Source organism: Crinia signifera, chromosome 19 (genome assembly GCF_055691185.1).
Source record: "Crinia signifera chromosome 19, ASM5569118v1, whole genome shotgun sequence".
NCBI lineage: Eukaryota > Metazoa > Chordata > Amphibia > Anura > Myobatrachidae > Crinia > Crinia signifera.
Window position 1 is genome coordinate 96765674 of NC_139226.1, and position 19784 is coordinate 96785457.

Sequence of the window (19784 nt, forward strand, 5' to 3'; positions counted from 1 at the left end):
TGGGGACCCAGAATGCATCCTCCTGACCTTTTCATACCCCCACTATCCACGTCGGCATGGAGTTGATTTTATAAAGTGTGGCGAGCCATCGAGCCCGAAGCTTGGTGAGCGCAGCGAGCCCCACGAGGGCCATGGAAAGCGAGCCCACAAGGGGCTGCGGAAAACGAGCCCAAAGCATGGCGAGCCCTGCGAGGAGATGCAGAATACAGGTCAATTAATCTGTGTCCGCTCGCCACGCTTTGGGCTCGTTTTCGTTTTCTGTGCTCACCACACTTTATAAATTCAACTCCACGCCGACGTGGATAGTGGAGGTACGAAAAGGTCGGGAGGACGCATTCCGCGTCCCCTTGCGGGTAACGCTATACTCGCCACGCTTCGGGGTGACGTGGATAGTGGGGGTGTGCCAAATTGCATCGCATGCGATTTGCGTGTGATGCAATACGATCCACGGGCAGGGGTGCAGTGAAAATGAACTAGTACCATCGCATCGCATGCAAATTGCATGGGCAACAAATCGAAACGATCTATATACGTGACCGGTGGACCGGTTGCCAGCAGTCATTAGACAGCGGCATTTCCAATAAATATAATCCAGACAAGGGGCTGGCTAAGTAGAGTTACCCTCTCTCCCTCTACCTTAACCCTCCCTACCTGCAGCCTAACCCAAACCCCACCTTTATAGCATATCCGGTCAATGGATCTACAATGTCTTCATCGACCATGTTATGGTCGACCACGCTTAGTCAAACAAGTCTAGTTAGACACCTAAAGATAGTCGACCGTGTCTAAGCCAATAACCCCAAAATCTTCTACTTCTTGGCATGCAAATTGCCACCTACAACCGACGTCGGTATAACTGACCGTCGGGACCCCTACTATCGGGCGTCATCCGGCACCCCTATGCGAGTGTCATTACCGCCGTAGTATAAACACTACCACCAATCCAAGTGACCAGTGTTTTTTTTTTAAACTATCAGAAAAAAAATATTCATTTGAGAAAAGACCAGTGTCACTGATTATAGCGAGCAGGGAAAAGATCCATGAAATATACCAGATCTTCATAAATTCTGTCATATTTAGGATTTAATTTGGGTTTCTTTTATTTTTTTATTTTCAGCATGGAGAAATGGAATATCCCGCAACAAACATGAGCACAGAGTCCGGAGTTTTACTCAAGATCCAAAAGACCGCTGCTGCAAAACCGATTCTGCTGGGCACCATGTCAGGTAAAAACAAGGAACGCCACCTACAGGAAATGACAGAGATGCTGGTCTTTTGCTACTGTACACCAGACATGGCCAACCAGCTATTGTGAAACTATAAGTCCCAGCATGCCCGCTGCAGGTTTTGCTATTAAGGAATGCAAAACCTGTGACAGGGCATTCTGGGACAGGTAGTTATAATACGCAGTAAGGGTTAGTAATTACCCAATGTGTAGGTCGAGTCTGTCTTTGTGTAGTCCATGGGTCTTCAACCTGTGGCCCTCCAGATGTTGTGAAACTACATGTTCCAACATGCATTGCCACATTTTTTCCTATGAGAGCATGCCAAAACTGTCAGGGCATGCTGGGACATGTAGTTCTACAACATCTGGAGAGCCACAGGTTGAAGACATGTGGTGTAGTCCGTGAATTAGCAAAAAACCTGGTTTTTGGGGTGGTAGACGGAGACTGCAAGAGAACGGCCTTGGTGATGAAGGAGCTGGTCCAGAACAACTGTTCTGTCGCTCAACGCGTTTCGGTATGTAGGCTCACATCTTCCTCAGGAGCAGTATATCATGGGTTTTATTCCTGAACTTTGTCCCTATTTGGCCACAGACCATAGGCCATTTCCAACCCTAAACCATCTACAAAGGGGCTTGATTGTACCATTGACTGTGTATTGAGTACCCCATACCACCCTTCAATTACCATGATGTGTACCCCGCAAAACCCTTTCTTCTTCCCAAGGAGCCATGCTCCCTACCCAAAAATATTAACACTTGTTTTTAAATGTGTACACCATGATTTTAGTGTAAATGTACGTTTTTGTATAGAATAAATATTCAATGAATTTATGTGTATATTACACCGTTATTTCAGCGACTCCAGTTGCCTTTTATCCACCTTTGCTTGTTCTACCTAGATACATGACCTACCGCTTAGTGAAAGAGAGTCTCTGATTATAGTGGGGCATTACTGCGGTTTCCCATGTGAATGTCGAGATACCGATGTATTTTTCGTTTTTGAAAAATACGTTGTTATTGAGGACATTAAGTTGCACCTAAAATCACCACATAAATGCCACAAGCCAACAAACATAGGTCTCTACATACAAAAAAAAATAAGAAAACAACATTTGCATGTTACATAGTATTATTATCTGCACACTATCCCTTTAACTATCTTGCAGTATTTATAACCTGTGGACACATTACACTGGAAGTATAATAATGATCAGATTACATTTTACATTCAGAGCCAATGGACAATGCCACACGTGGTTTGTAACATGTAGAAAGCCACTCCATCAGCCCTGTACATCATAAAATATTAACACCCATATTTTTATCATTATCTGCTCACCTTCCAGCCACAATAGAATTCAATTCAAAGGCCCCATGAAATATTCAGTGGTATAAGTAGTGACTGCAGCGGTGCGGATAAACACTGACATGACAATGCTTTGAATTTCGGGCAGGTCATGTGACTTCAGTTCTCCAGAAAGGTTGCACATTGTATGACATCATTGACTGCGTCCCAATCCGACGGTGGAAGGAGTTCATGAGGACGCTGGAGCTCCCCGACAAGGAGATCGAGATGGTGGAAGTGGAGATTTGCAACTTCCGAGACCAGCAGTATGAGATGCTCAGAAGATGGTGTCAGCTGAAAATGGCTACTGTGGAATCCATATACAGAGCCCTGGAGCGGATGAATCTATCTAGGTGTGCAGAAGAACTTAAAGCAAAGATAGAAAATTATTCTTCGTTCTAGAGCGGTTCTTCTGATGTACAATAGGACCGTATGGACTTTAGCACCACATTGCTCTAATAGATTTTTTTTAATCTCAGTGGCAAAGTATGGACAGAGAATAGCTAGAACGAGGGTGGATCACTAACAGAATATTGGACCGGATTGGTCTTTAAAAGAAAAAAAAAGATAGATATACAGTATATATATGTTTACTTTAGAAACTTTATGACGCAAACATTGTAGGTCATAGAGTTGGCTTACAGCAATGATCATTTTGTTCTAAGGGCTCAGTAATAGAGTAGAATTAGCCAAGAGACAGGGAAAAGTAACAATTGGTTGTCTATGGTGACATGTGACAATATCACAGAACCAGTGAATTATATTGTATGTGTTCATGTAGAGGATTCCATTCGGTAACTGCAGTACAGATATGGAATGCCCTGCCAGACACATTGACAGCAGGGTCAAAGGACAAATATTAATTGTTCTGAATGTTACATAATTTATTATTTTTGTCCTTTATTTATATACATAGCGCAACAAGGGATCTGCAGTAAATCCCAGATACATTGTAAAGGGGAAGGGACTGATAGGCAGGGGTGACACAGATGGGGTAGACAGGGACGCTCTGTTCCCCTGTGCAGAATAAACATCCAGGGCAGAATCCACTTGCCATTTTTGTACTTGGGAACTGTTTCTCATTTGAAACGACTGGAAAATTATTTTCTATTTTAATTAATTGGCAATAAAAGTAGGTATTGCTAGATTATGAGAAAATAAACCTACACATCTCAGTATTATTGTCCTTAATCCCCAGCTAAAATACTGTAATAAACTATCACTATTAAGTATTTCATTTTCTCCAGAATGTGTGAATGTTTTAAGGCAAATCTATGCAACCATTAAATATTGGCTACAATAGGGGGGGGGGGGGGGGGGGGGGGGGGGGGGAGTATTTATAATAAAGCATGAAATGCCAGTTATTTGGTGTGTAAAAGCCATGATTTGACAGATTGACTGACAGGATTTTATTAACCACTTTGGTGGTATGCCGCAGCGGGCTAACCCCGAAGATTAGTCTGTGTTAGAAAAATGTCAGGCAGGACCTGATTGGTTGGTTGTTTATCACTCTCTATTTCATAACTTTTGAAGCTTAGTGCATCTGGCCCACTGTGTGATTGACAGCAGGCATTTTCTGGGAGTTCCCCAGAAAACGCAGGCATTCCCCAGCCATTGGGAGGGAGGGCTGCTGATGTCATCAGCGGCCTCCTTCTCACCACGTCTATAGCAGCGCCGAGTAATTCATTGTTTGCAATTGAGTTTGGAACGGCAAATCTTAGCACACAAAGTTCCCGTTTAGAAATAACAATAGGCGCTCAGTGGAGCCATCGCAAACTCATTCGTAACTGCATAAACGTATGCAGACCATATGCAATAAAGAGAAACCTGGACTGCTAGGATAACCTACGGCCACTGCCTAATTATTTAACATTAACCACTGGTAGCCATTATGCTGCTGGATCCAAGGGGTAAATTTACTTTAGTGTGGATTTTTAGAAGTGAGTTGTTGCCCATAGCAACCTATAAGATTCTGCTATTATCCTCTATGCCAGGTATGCGAAACCTTCGGCCATCAAGCTGTTGTTCAACTGCACATCCCAGCATGCCCTGCTACAGTTTTGCTATTTGGCCATGCTAAAACTGTAGCAGGGCATTCTGGGATGTGTAGTTCAACAACAGCTGGAGGGCCGAAGCAGAAGGTGCTAGATAAATGAGAAGTAGAATCTGATTTGTTGCTATGAGCAACACTCTCTCACTTCTAAAAAAAAAAGAATCACACTTTAGTAAATTTAACCGTGTCCATGCATCTAATATATTACCTTATGAAGTGATTTGTTAAACCTTCCAAAGAGTACAAGTGAGTGTGTTCTCTGTAGCAACCAATTATATTCTAACTATCATGTATTTACTATATTCTAGAAAACCACAGCTACAATTTGATTGGTTGCTTTTGGCAACACCTACTCCTGGTCTGTGTAAAAGTTGAGCCATAGGGGTAAATTGGAGCTGATCGCACAGCTGCTAATTCACAAAGCGGTCAATTATCGATAAACTGCGCAATGAAGGCCCGCTACTTTTTCTGATCACTGGTTTCCAAGGTGATTGACAGGAAGCAGGCGTCTGGGGGTGGTAACCGGAGGTTTAGTGGGAGCGCTAAGAAAAACGCATGAGTGCTCATGAAAAAATCTGGGAGCGTCTGGAAAATGTTGGGCGTGTCTGACTGTTTTAGGGGAGGGTGTGTGACGTTAGCTCCACGCTGGATATGTTTTTTCCCATTGTACCGTCGAGTAAGTATCTGGCTACTCTGAGCCTGCGATGCCCAGTGTAATAATCAGTAGATGGTGACACTGTTACAATGGGCTTTGGACATATTCTCTCAGCTGCAAATGTATGTGTAGCCGTATACATCCATTTGCACAGCGAGTACATTGATTTGCAAGGTGCTGAGTGGAATTCCATTAAAACCATAGGAAACAAGAACCCTCCCACTTTATAGTACGTCTCCTCCATAGGAATAGGCTGTTTCATATGATTGTTTAAAAAAAATGTTTTACACAAAGCAGACACCGCATTTAACGTGTTGTAATGCAAATCACATTGGTGAACACAAGACCCATCCACTCAGTTATACACAAACACACGATGCATTATATTTTTGAAAACATACTATAGATTTATTTTCTTAGTATTTATACAATATAGATCTTTATATATGTATCTGTGTGTGAAATATATAGACATATATAGATAAATATATATATCTATATAGATATATATATTTATTTATTATAGATCCCAAACATTGCTAGAAGAAAACAGGACAAACATGCAACATGGCAGTGACAAGGAGTATGGCATCTGTGTATTATTTTATATACCAAGTATATATATATATATATATATATATATATATATATATATATATATATATATATATATATTTATTTTACCATATCTTCTATGCAAAATATTTAAAAAAAGAAATTACACCCGACACGTGAGACATCCTCTAACAGTAAACATATATCTATTATATTTTATATACAATATTTAAAAATTCCTATAAAGAGGACATTGCTGATGTAAACCCTTCCTAGTGTGTAATAAGATGCATGGTAATGTAAAGCAGAGCTGGTGAAAACATCACTAGATAGATGTACTGCTGTAGCACTAGAGAACTTCGCCGGCAATAAATAAAAAAACTACGAAATAAATCCCCAGAATTAGCGCCATTTCTCTCCTGGAACCAACACCTGTGAAAGCCATGTTTTCTTGTAGCTATCGCATGTACTTTATTTCTCTAATAGCCAAACCGTGCCACTGGCGTTAGGACTGGGCGGCCATTATGGAAGAGATTTACTAAGATGGGAGTTGTATTTCACATGGGATGTTGCTATGTAAAACCAATCAGATCCTGTCTAATATCTCTTAGAGGGTGCTAAATAAATAAGATAAAGATTCTGATTGGTTGCCCATAGCAACATCCAATGTGAAATACAACTCCCATCTTAGTAAATTTCCCCTCGTTATCTCTTATTACAACAGTATGCTTTTCCAAGGGTAAAACTGGCCATCATGTATAGAACAGACAGTATTACAACTTTTTCTTGTGATTAAATGTGCACATTCTGTTATCTACACTGCCAATCACAGAGCGGGTTGCTTACACAGAAGGCGGAGTTAATCCATAGAACCAATCAATTGCATCAGTTAGGTAAGTGATTTATGTGCATACTGGTCCAACTGGGATCTCTGCTTACTAGTGAAATGAAGAATGGTACTATACTAATAACGGGTAGGGCCAAAAGATTCCGTTGCAATACTGTGAGTATACTGTATATGTTTAGACTTACCATGTGGCCACCTCACTAGAAAGAGTTTCCTTACCAGCAGATTTTATTTATCTAGTGGTGGTCGCAGGAAACTCCGGCTTATCATCACAAGGGCAGATGCAATTCTGTAAGTGCTCAGACTACTGCTGATGAGGCTTCCGGCACAACCCAAGATTACATTCTGTACATACTAATGCCTCCTACACCCACTGCCTCTTCCTCAGATTTTTTTTATGGGGGAAAAATAGGTTCTTAGTAAAGTTCACATAGCAGAAAAAAAGAAAAGTTATAAGTATGGGTGTGTACACACGATGTCCAGCTGCGTAGTACCTTCTATTATGGTGGACAATCTAAGCTTTCTTCCCTACACACCTCTATGGGGTTCAAGGGAAAGGAAGCCTAGAACCTAGTCACCCAACCTGGAGGCACTTGGCAGGCGCTGTGCATGAGTGAATTCCTAGAAATATTAAATAGCCCCATGAACAGCGATGGCCCCAGGCAAATACCTAGTATGTCTGTGTATTTGGGGGGCTGGGGTACAGGGGGGATTCTGCAGATGAGAAAGGATTGTCCAACTTCGTTAACTATCCTCAAATCATCTGCAAATACACGTGCATGTAACAAGCTGCTCTTTAATACAAAGAACCCTGTTTTTTAGGTGTAGGACAATAAGGACAATAGCAGAAGCATCTAATTTCAGAAAACAATAGAATAAAAGAATTGACTACATTACATAACCTCTATGAACAACTCTACATAAATTCTTTTGTTACCCCTAAATTGGGGCACGGTCTAAACAAAAACAATTTGAATTATGCAGAAATATTTCTGTATAAATGTAGTAATCTGGGTTCCCGCAGTCCACACAGGATTCCGGATCCACCGGTGGGATGACGGTGACTTCTAGATAAGATGAAATGTTTCCAAGACCTCTGCATGTTGAAAAGATGACAACATAAACGTTGACTTGACAATGAAAGGTGACGGACACAAAATCGGTTGCAATTAATGTTTTGCTATGTCCCCTTTCTTTAGGATAATTTGCCTCTGCCAAGGCGCTAACTTTGTCTCATCATAGCCGAGCGTTCTTAGCTTTTCCGACTGCTCCTTCTCTCGCTCCGCCTCTTCTTTCTTTAACTTTTCTTGCTCTTTCCTGGAAGACAAAATACAGAAAAACATCTAAAAAATGTAATTTCTGGGGAAAAAAAGATAACAATAAAGGGGGGGGGGGGGGCAAAAACGGCTGTGCATTTGACAATCCACGGCCGTTTCTGACAAAACAGATCCGACCTATTTTAAAGTCAGATCTGTTTTGTTGAAATCCACCTTCTGTATAATACTGTATAATCTATAACAGCTACTAGTCTCAAATTTGTATCAAATCTTAGGCGTAATTAAAGACTGTTAAGGGGTTTTCTACTTTAAATATTATTTCTCCTAAGCGGGGAATTCAATAAGCCACGATTACCCGGGGCAAATGTCATTTAACCACCTTTGAGCAATTAGAAGGCTAGAAGAAAAGCCCTATTTTAAAAGGTACAAATGTTGAAATTTTGTTCAGAACCCTGTGACACCCCCCTTAACGACTAATTAGTCACTGTGAAGTTTTTAATTATTTTTAAAATCAGCCAATAATGACATGTAATTTACTAGTTGAACAAAAAATGTGAAATTATTGGGGTATAAGGCAGGTATATTGGGGTGCTTTATGAGTGTGAAATGTGTGTTTAGGCTTGCAAGTGGGAGTTAGCAATTTTGGCAACTTTTTAAATAGTTAAAATGGTCCAAATATATATATTTATACACATTTTTATGAACACCAAATTTGATTAGAGCATTTATTTAGCAGTAAGAAACAGCTAGCGGTTTTCAACTTTTTTGAAAAATGTATATAACATCTAGCACCTTTCAAAAGTTAATAGATATAATTTGATTTGTTGCCCATAGCAACATCCCATCTGCAATAGAACTCCCAACTTGGTAAATTTACCCCTAATGGTGTGTACACATGGCGAGACCTGGTTTTCGATTCAATTTGGACTATTCGATTACTATTGGATTTCTCTACTGCTTTCAGATTTACATTTTTTTACATTAGATTTGTACTATGTAGTCTTGCCTGGAAAGTCTACTTTTCTATTCAATATACACTACGCGGGAGCGTGCATCAATATCTAATCTGCATAAAATTTTGCTGTGTGGCGCAGGGCAGCCAGTAGCACTGGGCAGTCAGTCAGCGGGGTCTGTGGTGCGGCTGGTAACTAAGTACTGCTATTTACTGGGCGGCGGGGTGGGAAGCGCTGCTGAATTTTTTAAACATTTTTAAAGGATTGGCCGGACACTGATTGGCTGAATATCTTAGCCAATCAGCGTCTGGACAGTCTTTTCAAAATGGTTTTCAAATTCAGCAGCATTTCCTTCCCCGCCGCCCAGCAAATAGTGCTACTTAGTTCCCATCCACCGTACGGACCCAGCTGCCTGTACACTGCTTCCCAGCCACCGCTGCCCGGACCCTGTTGCTGCATACACCTACGGATCAGACCAACACATCGTGAGTGCTAAAAAGCACCTGCGATGTGCAACTGATGGGTCCGATACGACGATTTAACCTGCAGCAGGTTCAATCTGTAGGGTCCGACCGATTTCTCGGCCGGATCCGTCTGGATCTGGCAAAATCGGCCCAAATCAGACAAGTGTATGGGCATCTTAACTTAACTAGCAGGAGAGTTTAGGAGTGTTTCCCTACGGTCACAGAGGCCTGTAATATGTGCAATGACCACTAGATGTCCCCAGATAGAGTCCTGATACTTCTGTCAAAGTGTCTCTAGGAAGAGTTCTCCTTTAAGTAAAATTAATACAGCCTACTTATTTATGCAACAATATTACACTCCGACTTTCAGTGTATAAGGGCTCACTCACCGTTTCTGTTCTCTGTCACACGTACGGTTGCAAAGGAAACAAAAAAAGGAAGACAAGTTAAATTTCTTATAAAACATATTCAATTTTTTTTTTTTTTATAAGAACCAATTCATAGTACAACTAATTCTTACTTCTCTTCCTCCATCTTCTTCCTGAGAATCTCCCTCCGCCATGCCGGCATGCTAGACAAACGCGCCGCCTCCTCCTGTTCCTATGCAAAAGGAAACATTTACTAAATACATAACACAATGACAGTGACTCATCACTGTATATAGAAATAACGTAATGTGTGCAAACAGCAGGTTATTATTCTAATACATTTACTCAGGCTCGTGGACCTTTGCACGCCTAATTCCATTGGCTTTTGAGAACAAATAACGTGAATTGTAATATTTTAGTCACCATCCACAAAGGTTCTTATTTTCAGACCAAGAAACACCAACAACTCCGGCTATCCGGATAGTGGTGATCATACCCAGGTGACGGATTCTTCTTTTGTGAGGATATAACTTAAGATGATGGTTTCAAATGAGGATGGCAGGGTAACATGAGCTGTTGGGGCTCCTTGGGAATTGGCAGTTTTATTAAGCCTGGTGAAGTGATAAAGGGGCAGTTTTATTAAGCTCAGTGAAGTGATAAAGTGTCTGATTTTTATCACCGGCCAAGCTCCTACCTGTGAAGTTATATGCTTGGTTTGAAAAATGACAGGTAGGAGCTGATTGGAATGTGACAAAAAAAGAGATACTTTATCACTTCACCGAGCTTAATAAATCTGTCCCTTTATCACTTCACCAGGCTTAATAAATCTACCCCAAAGTGTCAAGTTACACGTTGGTTTTGAAAAATTTGTTAGGATCTGATTAGCTGCTGCATTGTCACCTTCCACTTTATCACTTCACCAGGCTTAATACATACTATAGATTGTAAGCTTGCGAGCAGGGCCCTCATACCTTCGACTGTCTGTAAAAACTCAGTTTGTTTTATCACTGTCTCCTATTGTAAAGTGCAAAAGGAATATGCTGCGCTATATAAGAAACTGTTAATAAATAACAAAATAAATACATCTGCCCCTGTGTAGCTAGGACTCACCCCCTTCATCATATGCAAAAGAAAAGTGTTACCTTCTCCTAAGGACTGGGCTATATGTTATGCAGAATGTTAGGGGCCCAGACAACTGTAGATATGGCCTTGGACCATAAAAAAATAAGGAATTCAACCCTTTGAGTGCCAAGTGAATTTGCCAAAATAGGTGTGAAAATTGCCAAGCAAACATTTCTGTTCATCATAATGACCTGTAATGTCATCTTATATAGGAAATGTCTTTTATTCATTTTTTTACACATTTTTTTTATTACCTGTATTTGAATTTATATAACAAATGTGAGAGACGCTGACATTTTTAGCTCGCTGTTGGCACTCAAATGGTTAATATGTAAAAATCTCCAATGACTGACACATTAGACCATGTTTTCTTCACTACGTTGCTTCAGAATATTATTTTAGCAATATCCATGATCATTTTTTAAAACATTTAACTAGGCTGTATTTATAGCTCTGCCACAGAGAATCATAGCCAGTCGGGCCCTCAATCTCTCCACCGCTGTTTGATCCATCCTGCAATGACCGGACCGATTTTCACAACTTTGCAGTCTGTCTCTTACACCAGGAACAATGTTTGTGGGTCCAAGTGTATTGCGTATTATATAATTTATACTTAAAATGCAAATCAATGATAGATTCCACAATCCCAATTAATCATTTTAATTTTTGTATAGTTGCTGTTTGCATGGTGGAATAATGGAAGGCAATGATGACATGTTGGATGCGACTGTGAAGGTTGGGGTTGGACCTTGCCGATAAATGTTTTTGGACGTTTTGCGTTGCCATCATTGATAGTAGCAGGAACTTTTTGAATGCTCATTATTTGATCAGAATATTACGAGAAGTACTATGTAATGTACTTAGAAACAAACAAGGGAACGTTTATCTGGAGATAGAGAGAGTACTAATATATCTATTCTCCTTCAGGTTGTTCTCTGTGACGCTCTCTCAGTGTTACCCCTCTCATATCCTCTCTGTGCTGGATCAGTTTCCGTTCACCCTCCCTTCTGCAGTGCAGGCATAGTCACAAGTCCCGTCCTACCTGCCTTTCATATAACGTGACCCCCTGGTAATTTAATAAAGCATCTAAAACTGAAAAAAGATGATGTTGCCCACAGAAATCAATCCAATTTTGTCTATCATTTTCAAGAGTGCAAAACAGAAATATTAGACAGAATCTGATTGGTTGCTATGGGCAACATGACCTCTTTTCATTTTTAAAAGCTTTAGTAAATTGACCCCTACTTTCCTAGCAGTGAAAGGGATTTCAGGACATGTGATTGTATAGGAAAGATAGACATTTTACTGATTTCCCCCCTTGTCCCAAAGTCAGTTCCTTGCATGTCTCTTGCCCTAAAAGCAGCTGTATACCAATGCAGTGACATAATGGGCGGAGAAGTGCAAAGCATGGGCAACTATTCTAATCCCCAAATCCCCCCCCCCCCCCCCCCCAAACACACACACACACTAGATTAGTGGTTCCCAAACTGTGCGCCTAGGCTCCCTGGGGTGCCTCGGAGCCAGTGGTGTAGCTAGGTGCCATGGCGCCGGGAGCAAGGGCATGTTTCGCGCCCCCCCCCCCCCCCTGCACAGACTTGTCCACAACCAAATGTCCAATGAATAAACATGACATGTCTCTGCCTCTACATAGAAGAGCGTCAATGTTGTATGGTATCATCATAATGATGAGTAAGGACATCAGCAGAAGTCGCTCTGGGTACATTGATTGCCAGCGAGTTACTTAAACCTGCCAGGCCATGTCCACAGCAACAGAAACCAATTAAAAATATAAATATCTTGTTTTATAGAAAACAAACTAGAGTAACTGGGAGAATAATATACAGCATGTAGATTGCCAGGGGCAGTAATGTGTGTGTGTGTGACACCATAATAAAGAGTTGGCACGGCTCAGTGTCAAATACATTTTAAAAAAAGGGTTTAAGTGGATATGAAAATGCTGTCTTCAAGGACAAACCTGTATTGCACATCATAATTTCCTTTTTCTTCCCATTGCGATCCTGTAGCTGTCGCCCCCTCCTGCAGTACATTGGGGTCGGGATGGCGAGAGGCAGACCCAGGGCATGTCCCCTCCCCCTCATGAGCCATCGCAGCGGCAGCCTCTATCGGCGCACCCCCTCCCCGCTGTGTCCTGGAGATGTGCACGGTGCTGCTGTTTAAAATTCACATCTCCCGCTGGACCGCTGGGAATGTTGACCATATGGTGTCAACCTAGGGACGATCGACCTATCAATAAGGTCACCTGTGCTTAAATATGGATATCCTTCCAATATTTTGTTTCCCAACTACAAATTGCCTACATTGCTCAGTGTGTAGGGTGACTGATGCTCCAGCGGTCACTTGTGCTGCACATCAAACCTAGCGATATCGCTAGCGACCATGTTCCCAAATAGCTGTTTGTATTCCTGTGTAAGAAGCCATCGCACTGCTTACTTATTTGGGAACACCTCAGTCTCCAGCGGTCCCCTGGTAAAGTCTAGGGTACACTTCTTGGTAATGTAATTGGCTGATGCCTGACAATTATTATAAGCAGGGGAGACTCCAGAGGTGGGGCTGCAGCACAGTTCAAAATTCAAATAGGGGAGCCACGCCCACTGCTAGTGAGTCAGTTTGGAATGTCAGTCAGTACAGTGGGTGTAGCTTCCCTATTTGAATTTTGAACTGTGTTGCAGCCCCTCTTCTGGAGCCACCCCTAATTATAAGAGTCCCCTGATGAACGTCACTCTAAATCGTGGTGAAATGCACAAACCCGTTGTTTATTACAGTGTACTCATATGAACCAGGGGGTTTATGTAATTGGCTACACTTTATAGTGCAGCTCAGGAAGGAATTATGGCCCTGATTCTAGTCTGATCGGTCTCCCGTGTGTTTGCACAGGGGAACCGACTTTGAAGCTCTGCGCATGCATAGTCTCTGTGGTGCTCGCAATGGGGGGTTGGGGGGAGAGTGGAGGAGGTGGGCAGGGACCATTCGCACGCCAAACTACTGCTGCTTAGCAAGCCAACACAGAATGACCCCTATATACAGGGTTCTGAATGGTTCTTACTTGTGGAAGTCGGTTTACTGGCACCGTAACATTGCATTATTAAATTTATACATCTAAACATTTACAGAAATTTTAACTATTTTGCCCCAAAAACATTGGCCCCTCTAATACACATGCTAACAGAGACACAAAACACAATCTACAATTAGATACAGTTGGGACGCCATGAAGTCTGGTAGTTTTCTTTGCCTTCATTTTGTTAACTGCACTACAGAAACTTGGCGGTACTTATGTAATATCTGGGCTCCCGTTTTTCTTATGAGACCGTGTCCGCTCGCCACGCTTCGGGCACGGTGGCTCGCCACACTATATAAAATCAACTCCATGCGTAGTTGGATAGTAGGGGTATGAAAAAATGGGGTGCATTTAACATGGGAGCCCAGATAATACATAAGTACCGAAATGGCTGCTTTGGGCAAGACCACAATTTTCCTTTGCACCACTTTACATGTTACACTCCATAAGCTCCACTGGCAAACTCAGAGGACCCCAGCAGCGCAGGTACAGGTGGGCTTCATGCCAAAATATGTAGGTAATGTAGGAAAATTGACGCCCTACATAGCTTATTGCCAATATTCACTGGGTACTCCAACCTATATGCCAGTGGTCCCAAAATGTGGTCCTCAATGCACCCCAACAGTCCAGGTCTTAAGGATATCCATGCTTCCACATAGGTATCTAGTATCTTTAATAATACCGTCTGTGCACAAGTAGAGATATCCCTAAAACTTGGACTGTTGGGGTGCCATGTGAACCATTGCTATAGACCAGTGGTTCTCAAACTGTGGGTCCTGACCCCAAAGTGGGTCCCGACCTTCTCATTGTGGGGTCACAAATCCATTTTCTGACCATCAGGTTGATGACTTTTTTAATCACAGTCAGTGATTCAAGGAGTCTGTTATGTTAGACCCCTCCCATCATTTTGTGCCTCCACAATGCTGCCATGTATGTGCTGTCTGCTGACTACACATGTGATATGATGACCTTCTGCAGTAACTTGCTGGGGTCCCGTAATAAATTTTTATTGTCTGATGGGGTCCCATCATTATTTTTATTGTCTGAAGGGGTCCCAGAGCAAAATAGTTTGAGAACCCCTGCTATAGACTGTACCGTCAGACCTCCGAACAGCCAAACCTGTTCAGTCAGCGGCAGAACTTGTGGGTTGTGGGTCCAGGTGCAAAAATATAATTTGGGCCTCCACCCCCAACCCAAGTTCACAATATGCAACACAGCAGTGGTTTGACAGGGAGAGGAAGAAGGCGACAGGGGGAGGCAGAGTGTGACAGGGAGAGGCAGAGGGTGACCGAGAGAGGCAGGGGGAGGCAGAGTGTGACAAGGAAAAACAGATGGTGACAGGGGCAGCAGTGGGCCCCAGTCCTCAGGGGCCCCGATGCACCAATGATAGTTCCACCTCTGTGTTTAGTTCAAGCACCTTTGAGGTGTGGTTACCGTATCTTAATATTTAATTTATGCTGTACAAATACACCAGCCTGGATTTAATATGTGAATTTCCAGACATTATAGTAGTGATTAGTTTTCTAGCTCTTGGAATAAAATAGAAAAAAAGAGAACACATCTGATTTTAGGTTTATTTAATGAAGCATCTAACATAGTTCATACTGCACACAGATCAGCGTCTGAAGGATAACAACAACACACAGTCAGCGCAGAAGGAACACCACAAAGGAAGCAAATAAATAATGACACACACATTAAGGCTTTCACAAACTGTTGGCTCTTTGATAGCAGTAATAGGTCATGTAAGTACTGATGTATATGGTAAAACATCACCTAAGAACCAATCTACATGCAGAACCTGACTATGAGGCGATTAGTGACAGCCCGAAGAACGGCATTTTTAACCCAATCACAACCAGCTAATATTACTGTATATCTTAGTAATTCGCCTTATCATATTTCCTTCACAGATGATCTATTTTCATTAGTGAAATATATAACTACATTTTTCAGTCAAAGATTTCAATGTTTTCTTGAGGGTCAGGATGGTCGTGAAAATGGCTAAATATCCACAGGTCACTCTTATTGAAGTACAATTATTATTTAAATATAATTAGTGGTGTCACTAATGGGGTATACCCAGGGCTATTTTTGTGCAGGCTCTAGCAGGAACTGTGGCCCTTATTCTAGTTCACTGGAACTGTGGCCCTTATTCTAGTTCACTCTTTCTGACAAAATATTTCTTAGATGGACAAAACCATTTGCACTGCAGGTGAGGCAGGTGTAAAACCCCACCCAAATCTAATTATCTCTGCACAAGTAACACCTGCCTCACCTGCAGTGCACATGGTTTTGTCCATCTAAGAAATATTTTGTCAGAAAGAGTGAACTAGAATAAGGGCCACAGTTCCTGCTGGAGCCTGCACAAAAATAGCCCTGGGTATACCACCCGAAGTGGTGAAATGATAGAAGCAGGGTGTGGGCAATGCATGATAATTACAAAGTGCAGCTCCCGGTTACTGGGGAGATGGCAGTGTCGGGGAGCCTCTGAGGGCAGTCCAGTATCTCTGAAAGTGTGGGCCCCACCCCCAGTAAAGGGTGTGCTGTGAGGCCACGCCCCCTATCAGGCATGTGCAGTCCATTTACCGCACTTGGGGGCAGATGTACTTAGTCCCCCTTAGTGGAAAGACATAAAGTACCAGCCAATCAGCCCCTAACTGCCAACAATGGCAGTTGGGGACTTATTTGGTTGGTCCTTTAGCTTTCTCTTAGTATGCCTGCCCCTGGATGACCAATACCCCAGTGACACCACTGAACTTAATGGCTGTAAATCTGTATAAGGTGGTTGGATGATTGCAAGGTAGGCTCAGCACCCCTTCTCTCTGAAGAAATCACTGGTAAACGATATAATATGCACAGGTTACAAGGCGGCCAATGCAGTGCGTTCAATGGGTGCCGGACCAATCTACTGAGCAGTAGCATAACTAGTAGCTCCCCCCCTGCCAAAAAGTGTGTGGCGCCCCAACACCCCTCCCAGGCTCCTCTCCAGCATGTTTCCCCAGCGTGTGACGTCATCACGTCACACGCATAACGGAGAAGCTGAAGCAGGAGAGAGGAAGAGAGACCAGCAGACACTGCTGTTTCCCTTGGTTTAGACGCATCCCAGGCCCCCTGTACAGTAGCCAATAGCCAGCCCTGTGTACAGTCAATTGAATCAGTGGGGGAATTTGTCATCTCTGCCATGGCCCCACCCGCGCTGCAGCTGACTCGCGTCCAGTGCTCAGTGGGAAGCGGCAGGCAGCAGCATGTCAGTGCGTCGAGCGGGTGCCGGCGCCCACACAGACCCTGCTGCTGCTTGCTCCCTCAAGCGGCTGCTGGGGCTGCCTTACAGTAGTTACGCCACTGCTGCTGAGTCACCACGCACAGATTGCAGACAAACTATCCTGGCGGTTACCTCAGAGGAAGCGCCTGGCTTGTGCTTCCTCATCAGTTCCAAAACAATTTGGGGGGAATGTTTTTATTTTGTGTAGCTTTTATTTCCTTTATAATAGAGACTGAAGAAGGTAATTAGAATTCCCCTTCTAAAACAAGGTGAACATTCATGGAAGACTCAAAAAATGCAAAGAGTGGCACACATAGAAGTCTTGTAACAAGTCAAACCCCCCACCCCCACCCATCATCATCCCAAGAAAATATAACAAGATTAAGCCATCCATCCATTTTTGCCACAAACATATTATACAACTTTTGCATTGATACAGTACACACAAATATCTGTTTCTAAGCCCTTATGTAGAACACAATTAGAAGAAGCTGACATCTAATTAATATTATCACACAACTAACTGCTAATTTTGATGAAAAAAACTCACATAAATCAGTAGCTGCAAATTGTATTTAAAATATGTGTGTTAATTATTTACAGGAGACGGAAAATAACATTGCTAAGCGGCAGAATATAGATGGTAAGAAGATAATATAAGACCATTCGCGGAGGGAATGCTCCTCTGCTCTCAAACAGGGAACAGACAGGTCTTTGGGACTAGGTTGGAATCATCACTAATCATCTAAGAATACTAAAACAGCTGAATTCAATGCTGGTTATGTATTAATGGAAGAGGCTGTGACTACAGACCAGTGAGCCTGATCTAAGTAGTGGGGAACTCATTCAGTGTTTCTGAGAAGAAAGGATTGTGGGATACCTCAAAAACAGCACTATGTAAGATTGCCATTTACTGAGAAGATGCTGCCAAAACTTCAGATAGAGCTTATCTAGTTTTTTTTTTAAAGCAGCAACCCATAAAAATAGTTTACATTTGTTTTTTTCATTATTATTATTTTTTATTTGCAGAAATTCTTCTTTATCGTTACCATTGCTTGTTTTATTTCTTCAGGCTGCACATAATAATTTACAATTCCTCACAGTGTTGAGTGACTGCCATGGAAACCACAGTTACATGGCACTTGATGTGGTGGGCACAAAAATTTTGGAACACAACTCTTTAAAAAAAAACCTCCCACTTCTTCCCCACCCTTCCTCTGCTACTGTATGATATACGGGTGGGTGGGTGGGTAGGTGGATAGTGTGTCATCCATTCTGGTCCCACTCCAGAAATATTATGGGACAAAAATATGGCTAAAATGATAACTTGAAAGAATTTAACATGCTATTTAAAGACAAAATACTATGTAGAATTGCTGCTTTAATGACATTGACATGGTCTCATCAGAGTGAAATCTAATTGCAAGGAATGTCATATTGGCATAAGTATAGACTGGTATTAGTAGTAAGTGAAGTGCGGAGTCCATGTTTCATTTACAGTATATTAGGTTGATGTATCAACCTACTTAGATCATCACTCATGTTGGTCTCACCTCCTCTCCTAGCGGTGTATGATGATAAAGAATGTTGTTTCCTACAGTGCTAGTAATGCCTCCAATAGCATTACAAGTAATTATGGTAAAGGGTAGAGTTCCAACTACAGGGATGGTCCAAGTGTAGGGTAGTCCACTGGTGTCATCTCCACTCTCCAGTGCTGCTGCTACCATGGAGCTGTTTCCGATCATTTTCTAGAACCTGCTTGAGTAATTGTACATCAAAGATGACTATGGGCAACTTGAACTCTCTTTTCACTGCTTGATACATCAACCACTATGTAAAGCTCTATAGTACCAGCAGCACTAGAGAGTGGAGAAAACACCAGTGGACTACCCAAAGAATCTATACTTCTCATTAACATAATTACATTAAGTTGAATTAAAAGTAGGCAGACATTATAACAAAGCAATGGGTATGGCTCATTGAATGCCACAGTAGCTTGCATAGAAATAAGAATTAATAGCAGTAAGAGAAGTGGTGACACCACTGTAGAGGTCATCGGTGGTAATACCGCTTTCAAGTCTGGAGCCCGTATCTTTAGAAACACATAATTAATGCAGAGCTTGTGCAAGATAATCTACTTAGGTGGTGCATGGTCACAGAACATACTATAACCGGATCTGTATAAGTATAGCTTTCAGCAGAGAATAGAGGGGGGGGGGGGGGTTTGATATAATTTTTTATTAATTAAGGACTTTACATAATGCAGACTAAACAAATATTCCTAGGGAGTTTCAGAATGAGAGGTGCGGCACAAAAGCGGAGGGGTCATAGGTTGACGGTGAATCTGATAAATATTTATATATTTTTGGTATGGAGCCTTATTTCACCTAATCCAGTATATTGTATTTTATTTGACCTCAAACAAATTTCAAGTTAATTTAAGAGCTGAAAAAAACTCACTATAATTGATAATTATGAAATGTTCTTAGAACTTAAATGCTTACGACTAAAATCTTATTTGTTATATGGTCAGATATTTCCATTGCGATTCCAAATGAGACGCTATTATTATTTTG

General features: G+C 41.9%; 2 protein-coding genes across 13 annotated transcripts in view; one reads left to right on the top strand and one right to left on the bottom strand.

Moving 5' to 3' along the window:
- The window catches only part of TNFRSF25 (TNF receptor superfamily member 25), a 55014-nt gene extending 51210 nt beyond the window's left edge, over positions 1-3804 (top strand). For 3 of the 6 annotated variants that reach the window (XM_083162970.1, XM_083162968.1, XM_083162969.1), the window contains exons 9-10: positions 1118-1226; positions 2680-3804. In XM_083162970.1, the coding sequence (XP_083019096.1) occupies positions 1118-1226; positions 2680-2972 (402 nt within the window). In that variant the 3' untranslated portion in view covers positions 2973-3804. The remainder of the gene's footprint in view (positions 1-1117; positions 1227-2679) is intronic. The other 3 variants (XM_083162973.1, XM_083162972.1, XM_083162971.1) reach the window with 1 other exon arrangement.
- Positions 3805-5659: 1855 nt separating this feature from the next.
- ESPN (espin) overlaps positions 5660-19784 on the bottom strand; it is a 171249-nt gene continuing 157124 nt past the window's right edge. For 2 of the 7 annotated variants that reach the window (XM_083162979.1, XM_083162980.1), the window contains 3 exons: positions 9895-9974; positions 9764-9775; positions 5660-7997 (listed from right to left, as the gene is read on the bottom strand). In XM_083162979.1, the coding sequence (XP_083019105.1) occupies positions 7850-7997; positions 9764-9775; positions 9895-9974 (240 nt within the window). In that variant the 3' untranslated portion in view covers positions 5660-7849. Of the gene's footprint in view, positions 7998-9763; positions 9803-9894; positions 9975-19784 lie in introns of all 7 variants that reach the window. The other 5 variants (XM_083162974.1, XM_083162978.1, XM_083162977.1 and 2 more) reach the window with 4 other exon arrangements.